The 16,937-nt window shown below is 40.4% G+C and overlaps 1 protein-coding gene across 1 annotated transcript in view; it reads left to right on the top strand.

Moving 5' to 3' along the window:
- tacr1a (tachykinin receptor 1a) overlaps positions 1-16,937 on the top strand; it is a 34,657-nt gene that overhangs the window by 828 nt on the left and 16,892 nt on the right. Inside the window, exon 2 of the mRNA XM_052106529.1 lies at positions 7,709-7,903. Coding sequence (XP_051962489.1) covers positions 7,709-7,903 — 195 coding nt within the window. The remainder of the gene's footprint in view (positions 1-7,708; positions 7,904-16,937) is intronic.

Raw genomic sequence — 16,937 nt, 5'->3', positions numbered from 1 at the left:
GTGGTAACCATTTCGCGCCAAAATATCATTGGCTACTGCAGGTAGTTGTTAATACAATAAAACGGTTAATTTGGTTAAGCCACCAATACAATAAAAAAAAGAAATTAAAGACAGAAATAAAATTACACTCTGTTTACCATAGCACGTTTTGTTTAGTGTTAGCCCTACATGTTTAGTCATAGTAGTCTAATGTTAGTTGCTAATAAAGATATAATTAATAACAGTAAAGTTTAGTAATATTTAGTACCAGCAGTGTTATTACAAATCGTCTCCATAATGCAAACACAATGACAGCTCTTTTTATTGCCATATTTGGAATTATTGAAGTATTGATGGTAGAGGTTATATCTGACTATATAATCGATGGTTATTATTTTTCATCCCACTCACAGCCTAGCAAAGTCATTGCTCAGAAATCTTAATTTTTGAGGGGGTGGGTGGTGATGAGGTAATTGTGAGAGAGCTGGGTCTGTCTTGGTCTGGATCTGTTTCTTCATTCATCAAATATATCTAGAGTAATGGATTATTCATAAGTGGGCCCAGACTTGTTCTAATTCTAAGATTTCCTGCCTTTTTGACACAGCAGCTAATATTTCAAAACAATTTGTCTGCCATCCATTTATACTCTTGTGCAGAAACATAAACTTTGCCTTCTTTGAAATTCTGTTACCTGAGAGAGTTGTTGGAGAAAGTGCAAGGGTTCTGGGAAAAGCTTCACTGTGTGTGCTCTGGCCCTTATATAGGAAATACCTGTCAGAACACTAATGGATCCTTTATTTATCTTAGTAAAACACTTTTGAGCAAAGCTAGCCAAGATTACATTATCTCAATCATGGGTTTACAAACAAATAACCAAGAGCAAATGCCTTGATGTATCTGATAAAGAAGAGTTTAACCGAGCTGAGCGTTTTCCACCAAGCGCTACATTAAGAGTAGTTCTGATGGTGCAATAAGTTATATTTGAGCATGTTTTATCAGGCAATTTCCATTAAGCACTGATTTGATTACTCTCAAGTGAAGAGCAATGTGAGGTTGGAAAACTAAATTAAACCCATAGATGTAACATAAAAGTAACATTTAGTTAACAGAATGCTCTATTCCTAAACCTCAAATTGTGTTGTATTAGGTTGTATTAACTGTGAAGCGCTAATGTCTAAACAGGATCAAAAGGCAGCATAGGAATTCAGGTCACATGAATAAAGTTTCTAGGGATCGTTCACCCAAAAATGATATAACAAACAGCAGAAAGACTGTCACCTCTGTAGACAGATCACTTGCGTTGAGCTTAAGTGTTTACTCTGTGAAATGATTTGTTAAGTTCAATCGATATCATTTGTGGCATAATGTTATTTTCCCACAAAAATCTATTTTTACTCGTCCCGCCTTTTCTTTAAGCAAAAATAATGGGTTACAGTGATGCACTTACAATGGACATGAATGGGGCCAATCCATAAACGTTAGAAATACTGTTTCACTGTTCCAAAAGTATGTACATAATATGCATGATTTTAGTGTGATAAAATCGCTTCCTAACCTTTTCTGTGTAAAGCCAACAAACACTAAAAGCCTAAAATGACTGTAAATGTGTGTATGTGTTAATGATGGATGTTTTAATTCAAACTGTTATGGAAGACAGGAACTGAGATAGCCACTGAATCCTGAAAACCATCGCTCAAGCAACATTTATTTAGCCTTGTCCTGTCACCATCAGGGCCCTCCGCATCCCTTTAGCTAAACTGTATTCATGTCATCCCTGTAAAAACAAATAGCATGGCTTGAAGACACAGACCCTCTCCAACCAAAAAATAAGTTTCCTAATCAAATAACAGAGCACAAGCTCAATATGAAAGAAAAGCACTGCAAGCATCAAATTGTGCAACCACACTGTTCATCTTCGCTCCCTCTGGCTTGTTGTCCTTATTGGTTTAGCCCTGATGCAGCTCAGACTGGTGACTGACAATGATCTGTTGCCTTTAGCTCCCCTCATGTCAGATCTGTTGCCTTGAGCTCCACTCATTTCAGACAGATGTGCTTGAACGTACTTCTGTGCTGTGCCTGACCTCTTCAGCTGCAGGAGAGTGTGCCATGAGCCCATTGTCATTTCCTCATTACTCACCAGTCTTCTCTGGCACTGTATGTAATCATGTTGTGCTTCAGTAAATCACTTTAACTGAGCATGACTGGAGAGGCTGAAAACACATTCATGCAAAAGACAATCTGATTGTCTATCATATGTAAGTGTATGTGTGTGCGTGCCTGTTGGTGGTTTAGCCAGTAATGGAATTGGACCTTTAAAGTTGCACTATGTAAGAGTTTTTGGTAAAAATTTTACAAATTGTCATTATTGATTGAGTACATAAATAATCAGTGTTCAAAACAATTTCCTTACCTTACCCCCATTCACTACAGTAAACATATACAAATTATTTGTATTTTGAGCTGTCTGGTAGGATTTGGCGTGAAATCGCTTGCTTAAAAGTTACATCCATGTCACGTCATGTCCTTTAATACAAGGAAGAAGTGCTGACTGTCTCGTGTTCTGACAGGATAAACTAAATGCAGTTCAGTTCGGTGACATTCATGCAGTTCAGGACAGCAGCGCTGCAATCTAGATGGATGTTTATCTGTTATCCATTTGGAAATGTTCTTTACCGTATATAATGCTTGGATTTGTTGTCTGTTAGGGTCGTTGTAGCTTATATTGCTTGTCATGCTTGTATGAACTGAACATTTTTCGTGTGTTAACCGATCATGATGTATCTACGTTGTCAGGGGAAGTTACTGTGACATGTTTACTAATATTTATAACTTCTGAAATGTATTTCTTGTAATTGTTATATTGCTTGTTGGCATATTATTTTCATGTTTAATATAGTATATTTCATCCCCATCATTATTGAATTCTCTTTTTATATTTTTAGTTTACAGTGTTATTGTGTAAATTGCACAGACATACTATTGTAGTGTTATGGATCACTTGCATTATTAACTGAGGCTGTACAATATAACGATGTGTGCTTTGAGTGTTGTGTCAGAAAGCGCTTTAATGTAAAATTAATTCATTCAAAATATGTAAATAGAAGTGTTTTTATCTTCATCAAAGCAAGTAATATTTCAGTTTAAATGTTTAATTGTATAACATAATATCAACATGAAAATAGCACATTATGCACTCTAGCTATGAATATCTCCCAGTCATGATCACACACAGGTGATGTCCAGGTAAGCTGATATCATGAGATTCATCTGCCAGAAGAGCAGTTCCGAAACACGATTCACGTAATGCGTTCTTCTGCAAATTGCTTGTAATTTGAACTTTTAATCACAGATGTCGCTAGAGAGCACAAAGTTATGTAGTGCAGCTTAAAAAAATTCTCTCATCTTACTGAATTACACAAATCATACATTGATATTTTGTTCTCTTTAATATTTTCTTTGATTCGTTGAGGCATTGTATTCCAAGTTTATTATTTTAATGTTACACTGGTTAATAGTTCGAGAATATTGTAAACAAAAATGAAAAACTTCAATAGTCTGTGTGCATAAATATTCAATTCCTGTCTATACATTTACACAATTTCCCTACAATTGGCCTCAACCTATGAATTATTCAAACAAAATTTTCTGCTGTTAATTGATCATTATTATGGTTGTGAATCTGAAGGATAGATGTGAATATTAAGAACAGATTATTCCAGGAAATTAGAGACAAATTAAAACAAACATAAAAAAAGAAAAGGAAATACAAGTGCAAAACAATATCCAAATATTTGGATGTCCCTGTGGGTACAATTATCAGGTCAAAAAAACAGTATTCCTCAAAACTCTGCACAAACAAGTAGACTTATTAATTAAAACACAGAGAGGCAAATGGGTTCTTTTGAAGGAGCTTCAAGGACTCAATTTGCTTAAAAAGGAATAAAGACATGTCAAAATACTACATTTTAACTAAATTAAATTAAAACAAGGGAACCATACCGAGGGCTTTGCAGATCACTGACCTGTATGGGAGGATATCATAAAAAAAGACACCATTAGTCAACAAGAACAATGTGAAGCCATGCCTGGAGTTTGTCAAAAAGAATAACAGTGTAGGATTTTCTGATCAGATGAGACCACACATTTGAATGTAGGACTTTTATTAAATGAGGTCTGAATATTTTCAAGGTGCTGTACAGAAAGAGGGCCTCTGTATGCCAACAAAAAACTCAGATACAGCATAAGTTTCTAAGGCCTTGTTTACACCTGGAATCAACATCTGTCTCGGTAATCCGATCACAAGTGGTTAGAGGAGAAAGATTACTGTTTACACCTGGTATTAACATCCGTACGCACTAAATCAGTGTATCGTTGCATGTTTGTAAAGGAAAGAAAGGTTCTGTTGCTCCCAAATATACTTGAATTGTAATCTTGTCACAAACAACATTTCGAGTGGAATGCTCTAGTTGAGTTAGTACCTGTACGCTGAGCAAATTATAAATAAAGTGAATTATCTGTGTCTGCATACTAAAGACATTCTATAAAGTGTGTGGGGGGGATTTACTTATACTGAATAAAAGTGTTGGTTATTCGCATGCTTTCATTTAGCCGTTCTTACGTACATTTTTGGATTCATGAATGTTTCTGTATTTTCAAAATGTTTGATTTTACACCTGCTCCGGACCATGTGTAAATCGTGTGTAAAACATCTGAAGACTTTGTGTTTCTTTCAGACAAACTGCCATGACTAAATTTTGACAGAAGTGAAATCATTAAAAGTCATTACAAAGTAAAAGAAATAGTTAACTAGAATTAAGTAAAAATCTTTAAAATAACAACTAAAAAAAAGTGGTTTGTCGTTTTCTGTTTAAACCATATACTTAATTAAAAACATTTGATGCTTGTATTTATTTCTTGATAGTTTATTCCCAACTCTGCTTGGCATGGGGTGAAAAGTTCTTGGAAAGTAAAAGTTTTTGTTTGACTATCTCTAAAAATGAATGCCCTTTAACGCAAAATATGAGTTGAAATCAGAGATTTAAATTCCCACATATTTCATGATTTTCCATGGTAGAGCCTTGTAAAGGGGTTAAGATGGGCAAGGAGGAGGAGAGAACTGGCTTGACAATATAAATAATGTTTAATTAAAAACTTAAACAAAAACACACAAACAAACACAAACAGGGCAGCTGCCCATAGTTCTCTCTCTCTCGTACTGCCGTCTCTAGTTGCCTTTACCCCTCGCTCGCCTCATCAGGCTGATTGGGGTCCGGGCGTGCATCATTCCGCCCTCCTCTGCGCTACACTCCTCCCTGTGTTGCCTCGGGCCGGGGAGCCTCTGGCATGACGTACATCCCCTCACCCTCCTCTCCGGGGGGGACGTGCCTTGTGCCCCACCTGCCATTGGGTCATCCCTGCCTTCTTTGACCTGGGAGGAGACAGGAGGAAAAAAAAAAGAAAATCAGGTGAGGGAAAGGCCAGCACGGAGCAACAGCGAGAGAGAGAGGAGAGAGTGAAAAGAAACTCACTCACCGGTTCTCTGATGCGCCATCGCGTTGTCCTCAATCACTCCTCCACCCTATCAGGTGGATGACAGCCGCTCCTCCCTGGATGGACAGAATGCCCCTCCGTGATTCTGGCGGCCCGCGGGGACACTCTTTCACCCCTGGCAGCGGCTCTACTACTCCAGGTGGTCAGGGAGTCCAGTTCCTCCTCGCCTGGCAGATGCCGGCCGTTTCCTGCATCGGGCGGTTGGGCTACTCTGTCCCCCGGTGGATGGACTGTAGTGTCGAGGACTCTACGATGGGCATCCCTCTTCTCTCCTGGGTTGGCGGGTGTTGAGGGTCAGTGATCAAACTGAGCATGCTCAAAATCCTGAATGTTCTACCTTCACAACCACACTTGTTATTGTATGTGCTCACTGTTTAAAAATGTAAGTTGCTCTGACTTAAATGGTATAAAAGTTGATTTAATTGATTGTTATGAGTAAACAACATTTTTCGACATATATTTGAGATAGTTCAGTCAACTTTTGAAATTGAGCTTATCTGACAAAATTGAAATTGGTTATTTCACAGTGTATAATTTAGGTTTCATAATTCAGTATAGACATCGATAAATCACATTCAGTTGATAACGTATTGTCAATGCTAATGCTGTTAAATAAACACGTCGTGGGCAGGTGCGTACACAATACAACAGAAAAAAAAGCCCTGCACACTGTCAGCTTGCAAATCATTATTAGTATGCAGCATTTCGATCAAAGACCTTATTCACGCATTCTATTAATTTCTCTGAAGATTCTTCCTGTTGCAAGTATTTCACTGTTACAATCAGAATTTTCCCAACAAGTTTCACCAATGATGCTGGCGATGTGCTCGACTGAACCAGATGTTAATGGTGGTGGGCATCCTCCTGTGAACTGAACTTTTTTAAACTAAAGCTACATGTCAAAACATTTTTATTGACCTCTTGGACTGTTTGATTCACAAAAGAACCTCCGGCAGCCAAAAAATGCTATGTCAGTAAGTTCTTCACTTTATTTATAACCACGCCAGTGTGTTTGCTAAATCAAAATAAAAACCCTTTCATTACTGTTCCACATATCCCTATTCTCACTTACTAGTGAGTCTGGTGCCTTCCATATATGGCATTTCTATGGCCGTGGATTATGATAATTGTGAATGAAAGTGCTATTGTGGAGCTCATATTGTCTGAGAAAAGCAAAAAATACACATACCAGTTTTTATTTAGTATATTACAGCACAAAACCAAGACTAATAACCACACAAATCCAGTATTAAGGCACTCAATGGATTTGTAAGCTTTGTATGGGATTTACTCGCTAGGCTTACTCATTCAATTTTATAAGGATACAGCTTCATATTGGGGCAAATGATTTAAGAGTATTTAACTTAGATTTCACTGAGATCTTTGTGTGCTGAAACGAGATGCGCGTGTGCGCGCGCGTGTGTGTGTGTGTGTGCCTGATAAAGTCACTGATGTGTTGAAAGATTAAATTAGCAAGTCTGCAGGATGAAATCGAATGCTTTCCAGCACAGCATGGGCTACATAGAATGAAATAAGATCACATTGGAGAAAATAAGTGTGGTTTAAATGGACTGAAATGTGTGCTGGTAGCTAAACACGCAGACAGTTTATCTTAATTTCTACCAGCAAGGTTTTCAAAGGAAACAAAAGAAACTCTTCTCTCTTTGAAAAGATGGAATTGTTGAGATTAGGCTTTTCTTTGTAGTAAGAATTAAAACAACCATTAAAAAGAAGCATACTTTCCTATTTAATAAAACTTGTAATCATTTAATAGGACTTTAAAGAGCTAAATTAAAATTTTTAGTTAATGCATTCATTGCTCTTAACAAATGTTAGCTAATTTGATTACAGAAAACCTGTTTGTGTAGCACAACTGATAGATCATGGTGATATTAATGCCAATATTATGCGTTTGATTCCCAGCAAACACACATACTGATCAAATGTAAACTTTGAAGGCACTGTAATCCAAATGCACAAATGAAATATAAAACACATTTTCCTTAAATAAAGTAACCAAAACACAAATATTTACTGATGTATGTGCAATGAATTTCTTTTCATAATCATTCAACAGTAAGTGATACTTTATAAATTGGATTCAACAGGAGTCAACTGAAAATATAAGCTTAAAATAATGTAAAAATGCTTTCAACAGAATTGTCCTGCTCTCCCACAGATATATGGCCATTATCCATCCCCTGCAGCAGAGGATGTCTGCAACTCAGACGAAGGTGGTTATCGGGGTAATCTGGGTGCTGGCTCTTCTGCTGGCTTTTCCCCAGTACTACTACTCCAACACAGACCAACTTCCTGGAAGAGTTATTTGCTACATTGATTGGCCCGAGTACACTCTCCTGAACTTCAGTAAGATGTAAATGTCTCACTTTTAACTACTGAACAGGCATGATTATAGCCCATGGTACCATGGACAGATATTTGAAAATATTCAAGTTCACCATTTTAACAGCCAGGTAGATTTATAGTTGTAGGTTCCTTTGCAGCTGCTCGAAGAATTCCGCCAGTGGCTTCAGATATCATTGGACAATTTGCTTTTTAACTCATTTGGAGTAATCACAAATCATAGCAGCTTTCCCACAAAGTGTTTACTTACTATATACAACAAAAGAGATAAGCTTTATTGTAATGAAACTATTAAACACAGGAAAGTCATGGCCCTAAGAGAGAGAAAAGAAAAGCGTGAAAGACTATTAAAGCAAACATAATTGAAAATGTTGCTCATGGGTAAATACAATGACTAATGATTATTACTCTTTAGTGTAGGGATATACTCTCAAAAGGTTGGCTTGTACACAGATTCAAAAGTAAATATTTTATAATAATTTTGACTCTCAGTTTTGGTATAAACACAAAAACTTGAAACAGCAGTGTGCACTGTAAAAAGCTGTTACCTGCAAATGTAACCATAAAGGGATAGGTCACCCAAAAATAAAAATGATATCATCATTTTCTCACCCTCATGCCATCTAAGTGTATGAATTTCTTTCTTCTGCTGAACAGAAATGAAGATTTTTAGAAGAAAATCTCATCTTTGTAGATCCATACAATGCAAGTGAATGGTGACCAGAGCTCCAAAAAGTAGATAAAGACAGCATAAATCATACAACTCCAGTGGTTTAATCAATCTCTTCTAAAGCTATCAAGTTGGTTTTGGGTGAAAACAGACCTAAATATAACTCCTTTTTCACTGAACATCCCGCCATTGCAGTCTATTGTGATCACGCTTGAAATCACGATCGTGCCTAGAGACTGCAATGGCAGGATGTACAGTAAAAAAGGAGTTATATTTTGGTCTGTTTTCACCCCAAACCAACCAGACTGCTCTTCAAGACATTGATTAAACAACAGTAGTCATATGAATTATGTTTATGCTGACTTTATCTGCTTTTTGGAGCTTCAAAGGCCTGATCACCATTCACTTGTATTGTATTGATCTAGAGAGCTGAGATATTCTGCTAAAAATCTTCATTTGTGTTCTGCAGAACAAATAAATTTGCAGAACACAAATTTAACCCATAAAAAGTACTAAATTGTCAGATAAATTTAGTAAGATTAAAAATTTTTTTAATTGAACGAAATCAGTTCATTTGGATTTTACCACATTTATTTTCACGTTTATTTTCAGGTTACCTCAGATTTTGGTTTACAGTGTATCATTGTACAGAAATACAAGAGAAGCTTGAGAAGGACAAGATGGAGAAAACCAGAAAGAAGTGGTGTTACTGTCATTTACCACTCCCTGTCTAAAACACTTTTCTCTCTCAAAACACATTTCTCTTTTTCTTCCTTTTCCCAACGTCTCTTTCCTTTTCTCACTTCATTTAATCCCTTCATTGGGTCTTCTTCATACATTTCAGTCACCTGTTTCTTAACAGTACCTGTACCTCACCCACATTCTGTTTCGTGCAACATTCATACATTTCTAGTTTGCTTGTTATATTCCTCCTTCTGTCTTCCTTTTCCACTGTGAATAAGAACTGCTAGTCCTTTTCTATTAGTTAGTAAATAAGAAGACAGCTTTTTTTAGGGACCCGAGATGTTCCCCTTAAGCACCCCACCTTCTCTCTCATTTCACATTTTCCCAAAACACCCCTCCATTCCTGTGTCTTTCACACCACTGCTGAGCTGTGATATCAGACCTTTTTGCAGATGTTTCTAAAAGGGGGTATGGAAGATAACAAGTGCATTTTTGTGCTTTATATATATTTTTATAATATACTATTATTCATACCATACCTGTAAGTTCCAACAACATCACAATTCTCACAACCACGCAGCAAGTACAAAACAGGCATATGCAGCCTCAGAACCACATGAGGTTTAATGGACTCAGTAGGAGATCATCTAAGCACAATGAGATGTTTGTGCTGTAATCCAGATACCATCCAAACCCTCTTAAGCACCGTCATTCCACAACACCAGTTTAAAGATTGGACTCATTATTCTGCAGTCATCTGTTTGCCCTACAGTATATGAATAAAAAACAGTTTAGTGTAGCTCATCTGCTTATCTTCTTAACCCTTAAATGCATGGGTGTTTCACAAAACATTTTTACACACTTGCGTCTTTGGAGACCCGTAACTTATATCTATCACAAATAGATCTACAAAATGCCCAGATAGTGTAAAATGTTCAAAACATTTTCAAGAGAATAATAGAATAGAATAGATTCTGAAATATATTGATGTTTTATTTTTGACCTATCAAAGAGATGATGAAACAGTATTCATTACTTCCACACTGAAATTTTCATGAGACGCAACTGTCGAACACATATTGGGCTACGCATAACACATAATCTACACATAAGCTACACATATGCATTTTCTCAGGAACATTTTTAGTCTGAATAGATGCACAATTTTCATAATTTCAATAGTACACAGAAATGACAATAGCCACATCATACTGTTCATGTGTTACACTTGCTATAGTTTGCTATTTGACGAAGAAGCAACGTGGAAGTAATGTCAAATGTAAATCAAGTCAATCACTGACATATTAGCACCCCCTTGAGTAAGAAATAGCATGTATGTTATGTACAGAATGTGAACATGCATATTGAATACTGATAATTCACCAGTGTCACACAGAAAATCAATGTGATATTGTAGTAATTTGCATGACTATAGTACTCATTTTTCTTGTAAATATATATATATATATATATATCTATCTCTCTCATCATATATATATAAATATATGATTTATGGAAGTGCAAAAAAAATTATATACATGACACTATTACTGTTACGAATGGAGGCAGCGAAGCAGACGAGGAGATGCGGATCCAATCGCAGTTCAACTTAAGTAAACAAACAGGCAAAACACAAAACATGGGAACAAAGGAAAAACCCTCAATGGGGAAATAAAACATAAAACTAGAAAACACGGGCAGGGAACACATACCAGGCTAACAACAACATTCAACGAACGACAAGGGGTGAACAAAAAGCAGGGCTTAAATACACAGTGAGTGATGACTGAATGAGATACAGGTGAAAACAATGAACAAAATGGCAGTGAAGATGGCAGGTGGATTCTGGGAAGTGTAGTTCTAAAAAATGATAAGTGAACACGAAGGCTAACCAAAAGACAAAAGTGAAAACTAAGGAATGCAAAGGTGGCAGACAAAGGGCAACAGTGAAACAAGACAAGGAATTCCTAACATAGCCCCCCCCTCAAGGATCGGATTCCAGACGATCAACATAAAACAAAAAATGTCCATTGACTGGGGGGGGAGCTTGTGGTGGGCAGACAGACCAAGGGGGGCAACGACGGGCAGACAGGCAGTCCAGGGGGCAATGAAGGGTAGACAGGAAGTCCAAGGGGGCACAAAGGGCAGGCAGGAAGTCCAAGGGGGCACAGATGGCAGGCAGGAAGTCCAAGGGGGCACAGATGGCAGGCAGGAAGTCCAAGGGGGCACAAAGGGCAAGGACAGGTTCAGGTGGTCTGGGAGCTGGCCACCGGGCAAGGACAGGTTTGGGGAACCTGGGAGGAGGCCACTGGACAGGGACTGGGTCTGGGGGCCTGGGAGGAGGCCACAGGACGGGAACAGGGTCAGGAGGCCTGGGAGGAGGCCACAGGACGGGAACAGGGTCAGGGGGCCTGGGAGGAGGCCACAGGACAGGGACTGGGTCAGGGGGCCTGGGAGGAGGCCACAGGACAGGGACTGGATCAGGAGGCCTGGGAGGAGGCCACAGGACAGGGACTGGGTCAGGAGGCCTGGGAGGAGGCCACAGGACAGGGACTGGGTCAGGAGGTCTGGGAGGAGGCCACAGGACAGGGACTGGGTCAGGGGGCCTTGGAAGAGGTCACAGGACGGGAACAGGGTCAGGAGGCCTGGGAGGAGGCCACAGGACAGGGACCGGGTCAGGAGGCCTGGGGGAAGGCCACAGGACGGGAACAGGATCAGGAGGCCTGGGAGGAGGCCACAAAGGCGGTGACCTGGAAGGCTCTGGCGGTGAAGCCGTAGGAGGCTCGGGAGGCGGAGCCGCGGGAGGCTCGGGAGGCGGAGCCGCGGGAGGCTCGGGAGGCGGAGCCGCGGGAGGCTCAGCTGAGGGAGCCTCTGGAGGCGGAGCTGAGGGAGGCTCTGGAGGCGGAGCTGAAGGAGGCTCTGGAGGCTCAGAGGCCTCAGGGGGCGGAGCCGTGGGAGGAGGAACTATGGAAAGCTTGGGAGGCTCAGGGGGCGGAGCTGCAGGAGGCTCGGGAGGCGGAGCCGTAGGAGGCTCGGGAGGCTCAGCTGAGGGAGACTCTGGAGGCTCAGAGGCCTCAGGGGGCGGAGCCGTGGGAGGCTCAGGAGGCAGAGCCGAGGGAGGAGGAACCATGGAAAGCTCGGGAGGCTCAGGGGGCAGAGCCATGGGAGGCTCAGGAGGCAGAGCAGAGGGAGGCTCGAGAGGCGGAGCCCTGGGAATCTCGGGAGGAGGAGCCCTGGCAGACTCGAGAGACTCGAGTAACTCGCCCGGAAAAACCCCACCAGGTCGGAGTCAGGGAATTCGGTGGCACTCGCAATCGCGAGGAAATCGCGGATGTGGTCCTCCACCGGACGATTTCCCTGACTAAGGCTGAGCAGCTGACAACTCGCTTTTCGAACCGCTGGATCCATGTTTGGTCGTTTGTTCTGTTACGAATGGAGGCAGCGAAGCAGACGAGGAGATGCGGATCCAATCGCAGTTCAACTTTATTAAGTAAACAAACAGGCAAAACACAAAACACGGGAACAAAGGAAAAACCCTCAATGGGGAAATAAAACATAAAACTAGAAAACATGGGCAGGGAACACATACCAGGCTAACAACAACATTCAAAGAACGACAAGGGGTGAACAAAAAGCAGGGCTTAAATACACAGTGAGTGATGACTGAATGAGATACAGGTGAAAACAATGAACAAAATGGCAGTGAAGATGGCAGGTGGATTCTGGGAAGTGTAGTTCTAAACAATGACAAGTGAACACGAAGGCTAACCAAAAGACAAAAGTGAAAACTAAGGAATGCAAAGGTAGCAGACAAAGGGCAACAGTGAAACAAGACAAGGAATTCCTAACAATTACGTATCTAGTGTCATCATTGACCGTATACACTTTTGGTAATTAAGCTGTTTTAAATGTTTTTTTAATTTTTTTTTTGCAGTTTTGCCATTTTTGTTGTTATACTATTCAGAAGTGAAAAGTTGAGGAATAGTAAAGAAGCGTGAGCATAACTGCAAAAAATGGATGAGATACAGGGGGTGGAATGAAGTCCCAGGTCACTAAAGACCTGAGATATGCATTAAACGGTTAAATATATATCCAATAACCCTCATGTTGTTCCAAAACTGAATAGCCTTCTTTCTTACATGGAACACAAAGGAAATGTCAGGCAGAATACTTGCATCACTCACCATTCACTTACTTTGCATATTTATTTTATACAATTCAAATAATTGTTGATTGAGGCAAACATCTTTTGTGTTTCACAGAGGAAAGAAGGTTGTATTGGTATGGAACCACATGAGGGTGAATAAATTATGACAGAATTTATGCATGAACTATCCCTTTAATAGTTACAAACAGATTTCACACAGAGATAATGGGGAAGCCAAACCATCCAATGTTGATTTCTTTAAGACTACATAGGAAGCACGGCGTCCACTAAATATTTTTCTACATGAATATGCCCATAGAAGTCAGTGGGCGCATGGCTCGTAGAGCCCCATGGAATAGTCTGTGGCATTTACTTGTATAGTTCAAATCAATTATGCAATAGATCGATGTTGATTGATCCTCGGATGAGAAACTCTAAACACATAATTTGTGGTTTCGCCCATACGTCTTGATTCTCTGTGAGTCTACAGGAGCTTTTTGAGCTCTATCTGCATTAAATCTGCATCTTACTGCCTATTGGACATTGGGCTTTCAGTTAATATGCAGTATATTTGTCCTGTTATTTTTGCGTCTCAGAGATTCCCTTTCTGTAATGTAACTATTCTGTAATGTAACTTTAATGTAATTTTTCTGTAATTTGTCATTTTAGCTTTCGTTGTCTGATATTTTATTAAATTTGTTGCAAAAAAAAAAAACTGTTTATAATTTATGTTATGAAATATTACTGTTCCAGTAGCAGTCTGAGTAGCTTTTGGAAGCAACGATAATATACCAAAAATAACGCTTTCCCACTTTTGATAAACACTATTCACCATTGAAACAGTACTACACTATTGAAAATGTGCAGCTGTTAGTTTTAGGAGCTATATCTGATCCTTAATATTTCTTTCGTAGTTGGAACCTAATGTAGTTAGGTTGAGTCAGTCATTTTATATATTTTGGACTTGAATAAAACCACTGAGATGCTACCACATGAAGCACATATTTTCAAATTAGCAGACAAAACATTTTGTACATACAGTAAGTACACAGTATGTGTGATACTTCTAGCTCAGAGTATTCATTATACTGTATAATTACTACACTCATTGAGAATTGACTATTCAAAAACACTCCTCACATTCAAACATCAAACATACCCTTGTTGAGTGTATTTGTCTGTCAGTCAGCAATGAATAGCATGATTAACAATTGCACTGTCCATGTCTGAATGGATGTAGCACCTATTATTTTTTTATAATTAAGTCATAATGACAGGGACAGATGGGTTAAGTGGGGAAAGCTGAGATGAGACTTATCTCGTGTTAAAATTATAGTTTGATTACAACTGAAAACAGTTCTGTTGTATAGCCCACAAACTGTAGGGTTTGAAGCATTGTGCAGCACAGTCTAGCTATTTTTCAAGGCTTTGCCTGGGTGGGTGTTATAATAGGCTGCAGACACATGCCAGAGTATTAATAGACCACTGTGTCATGAAATCTCACATGAGACATACCTGACAAGAGCATGCACACTTGTGTTTAAGTGCCAACACATTATTTGTATGTTGCTCACATAACATTCATACACTTACATACTGACATTTAAGCATATATTTGCTCTGTCACTTTCTCTATCAAACACACATAGACCAACCTGACACTCATGTGGACTCTAAAATCACTTGAACAGGAGGCTTTGAGGAGTGCTAGCATTGTGCTGCGTGTCATCTTACCCCTGTTGACCCATTCATCCTCTGGTTAAACAGTCAGGCTGCATACTGCACGAGCACACAAAGGCATTTTTACACGCTCAGACATACCTTTTTACACACAACTGTACATCAGACTGCACCCAGCTAGGGCAGCATTTGTATTGTTTTAGCAAGGAATAATGCAAACACACCCAAAAATCTGTGCTGAACTTAGTTTGCATGATGTGGTTTCTCAGTTTGCAGGCTGGTTCTGAGTGTTAGGTTATGGGGGGTGCAGAAGACCTGACAGCTTTGCTTCACAACTCAGACACCTGAACTGGCTGTTTAAAATGTTGCAAGTGTGCGCATCTTCACAGTGCATCTGGATGTATGCTTGGTTAAAATGCTCTTCTCTATCATTTGTTTATCATTTGATGAATTACTGCTGCCATGAAAGCTAGAAAATAAAAAAAACATCCCATTAAAAATAAAATTTAGTTTATCTCCAGCTTTCCCCAGGCAGTGATTGTGTAAAATATTTTTTAAAAAATATATTAAAAATACACTCACTGAGAACTTTATTAGGAAGACACAGAATGGGGAAAAATGTGATCTCAGTGATTGACTGTGGCTTGATTGTTGATGTCAGACAGGCTGGTTTGAGTATTTCTGTAACTGTTGATCTCCTGGGATTTTGTAACGGTTACCCTGTCTTGTCTCACTGTTGCCCTTTGTTTGTAATTTTGTCACTTTTGTTATTCCTTAGTTTTCACTTTTGTCACCCTTGTACCTCCATAGTCTTCCTGTCAGCCCTCGTGTTCACTGTTCATTGTTTTCACCTGCCCTCGTTAAGTTTGCCATTTGCTTCCCTCGTTATCTTGTTTGGTGTTCTGTTTGTTCATTGGCCCCTTAGTTCTATGTTCATGTATATATATCCTGGTTTTTGGTTTAGTCCCTGTCTTTCGTTGATTGTTTGTGAACGTGGTTGTATGTAAGTGATGTTCGTTCCCATGCCTGTGTTCCCAGTTCCAGTGTTTTCGTGTTTTGTTTTCATTTTTGCCCATCGTGGTAGTTTTGTTTGTTCATCTCTGTTTGTTTCCATTCGTTTAAATAAAGTTAACTGCACTTGGATCCTCAACCTTTGTCGGCCTCAGTCCTCAATCGTTACAGAACGAAAGACCACACCATGGATCCAGCAGTATTACGCGCCAGATACCACCTGCTCTGCCTGAGGCAAGAGGACCGTCCTATTGAGGCCCACTTCCACGACTTCCTTAAACTGGCGGCTGTTGCGGACTTCTCAGACTCCTCCCTGGTGGTCTTCTTCAGGGAAAACCTGAGTGGCTGGCTGAAGGAGCGGCTGCCGCCGGCATCACGCGGCTGGACTCTCCGCGACTTCCTGGTGTTAACCTTGCTGTTGTGCGGCTCCCCGTTCACGCCTGCCCCGGTCTGCGAGCCAGAGCCTACGCCTACCCCGGCCAGCGAGCCTGAAGTCACGCCGACCAGGAACAGCGTTCCAGCGTCGCCAGTCGCCTTCCATGAGCCAGCGCGGCCCACTTCGTCTGCCCGGAGGAGGGAGAGAAGACGGGCTTCCGCCTCCCGGCCCGCACCTGCCCCGGTCTGCGAGCTAGAGCCCACGCATGTCACGGTGAGCGAGCTAGAGCCCACGCATGTCACGGTGAGCGAGCTAGAGCCCACGCATGTCACGGTGAGCGAGCTAGAGCCCACGCATGTCACGGTGAGCGAGCCTGAGTCCTCGTCAGCCACGGTGAGCGAACCTGAGCCCTCGACCGTCCCCGAGCCAGCGCCAGTAGCATCAGACGTCAGTGAGCCAGAGCCGATAGCCTCGAC

This window comes from Xyrauchen texanus, chromosome 3 (genome assembly GCF_025860055.1).
Source record: "Xyrauchen texanus isolate HMW12.3.18 chromosome 3, RBS_HiC_50CHRs, whole genome shotgun sequence".
In the NCBI taxonomy this organism is placed as follows: domain Eukaryota; kingdom Metazoa; phylum Chordata; class Actinopteri; order Cypriniformes; family Catostomidae; genus Xyrauchen; species Xyrauchen texanus.
The sequence above is the reverse complement of the archived record's forward strand: the minus strand, read 5'-3'. Positions and strand labels throughout refer to the sequence as shown.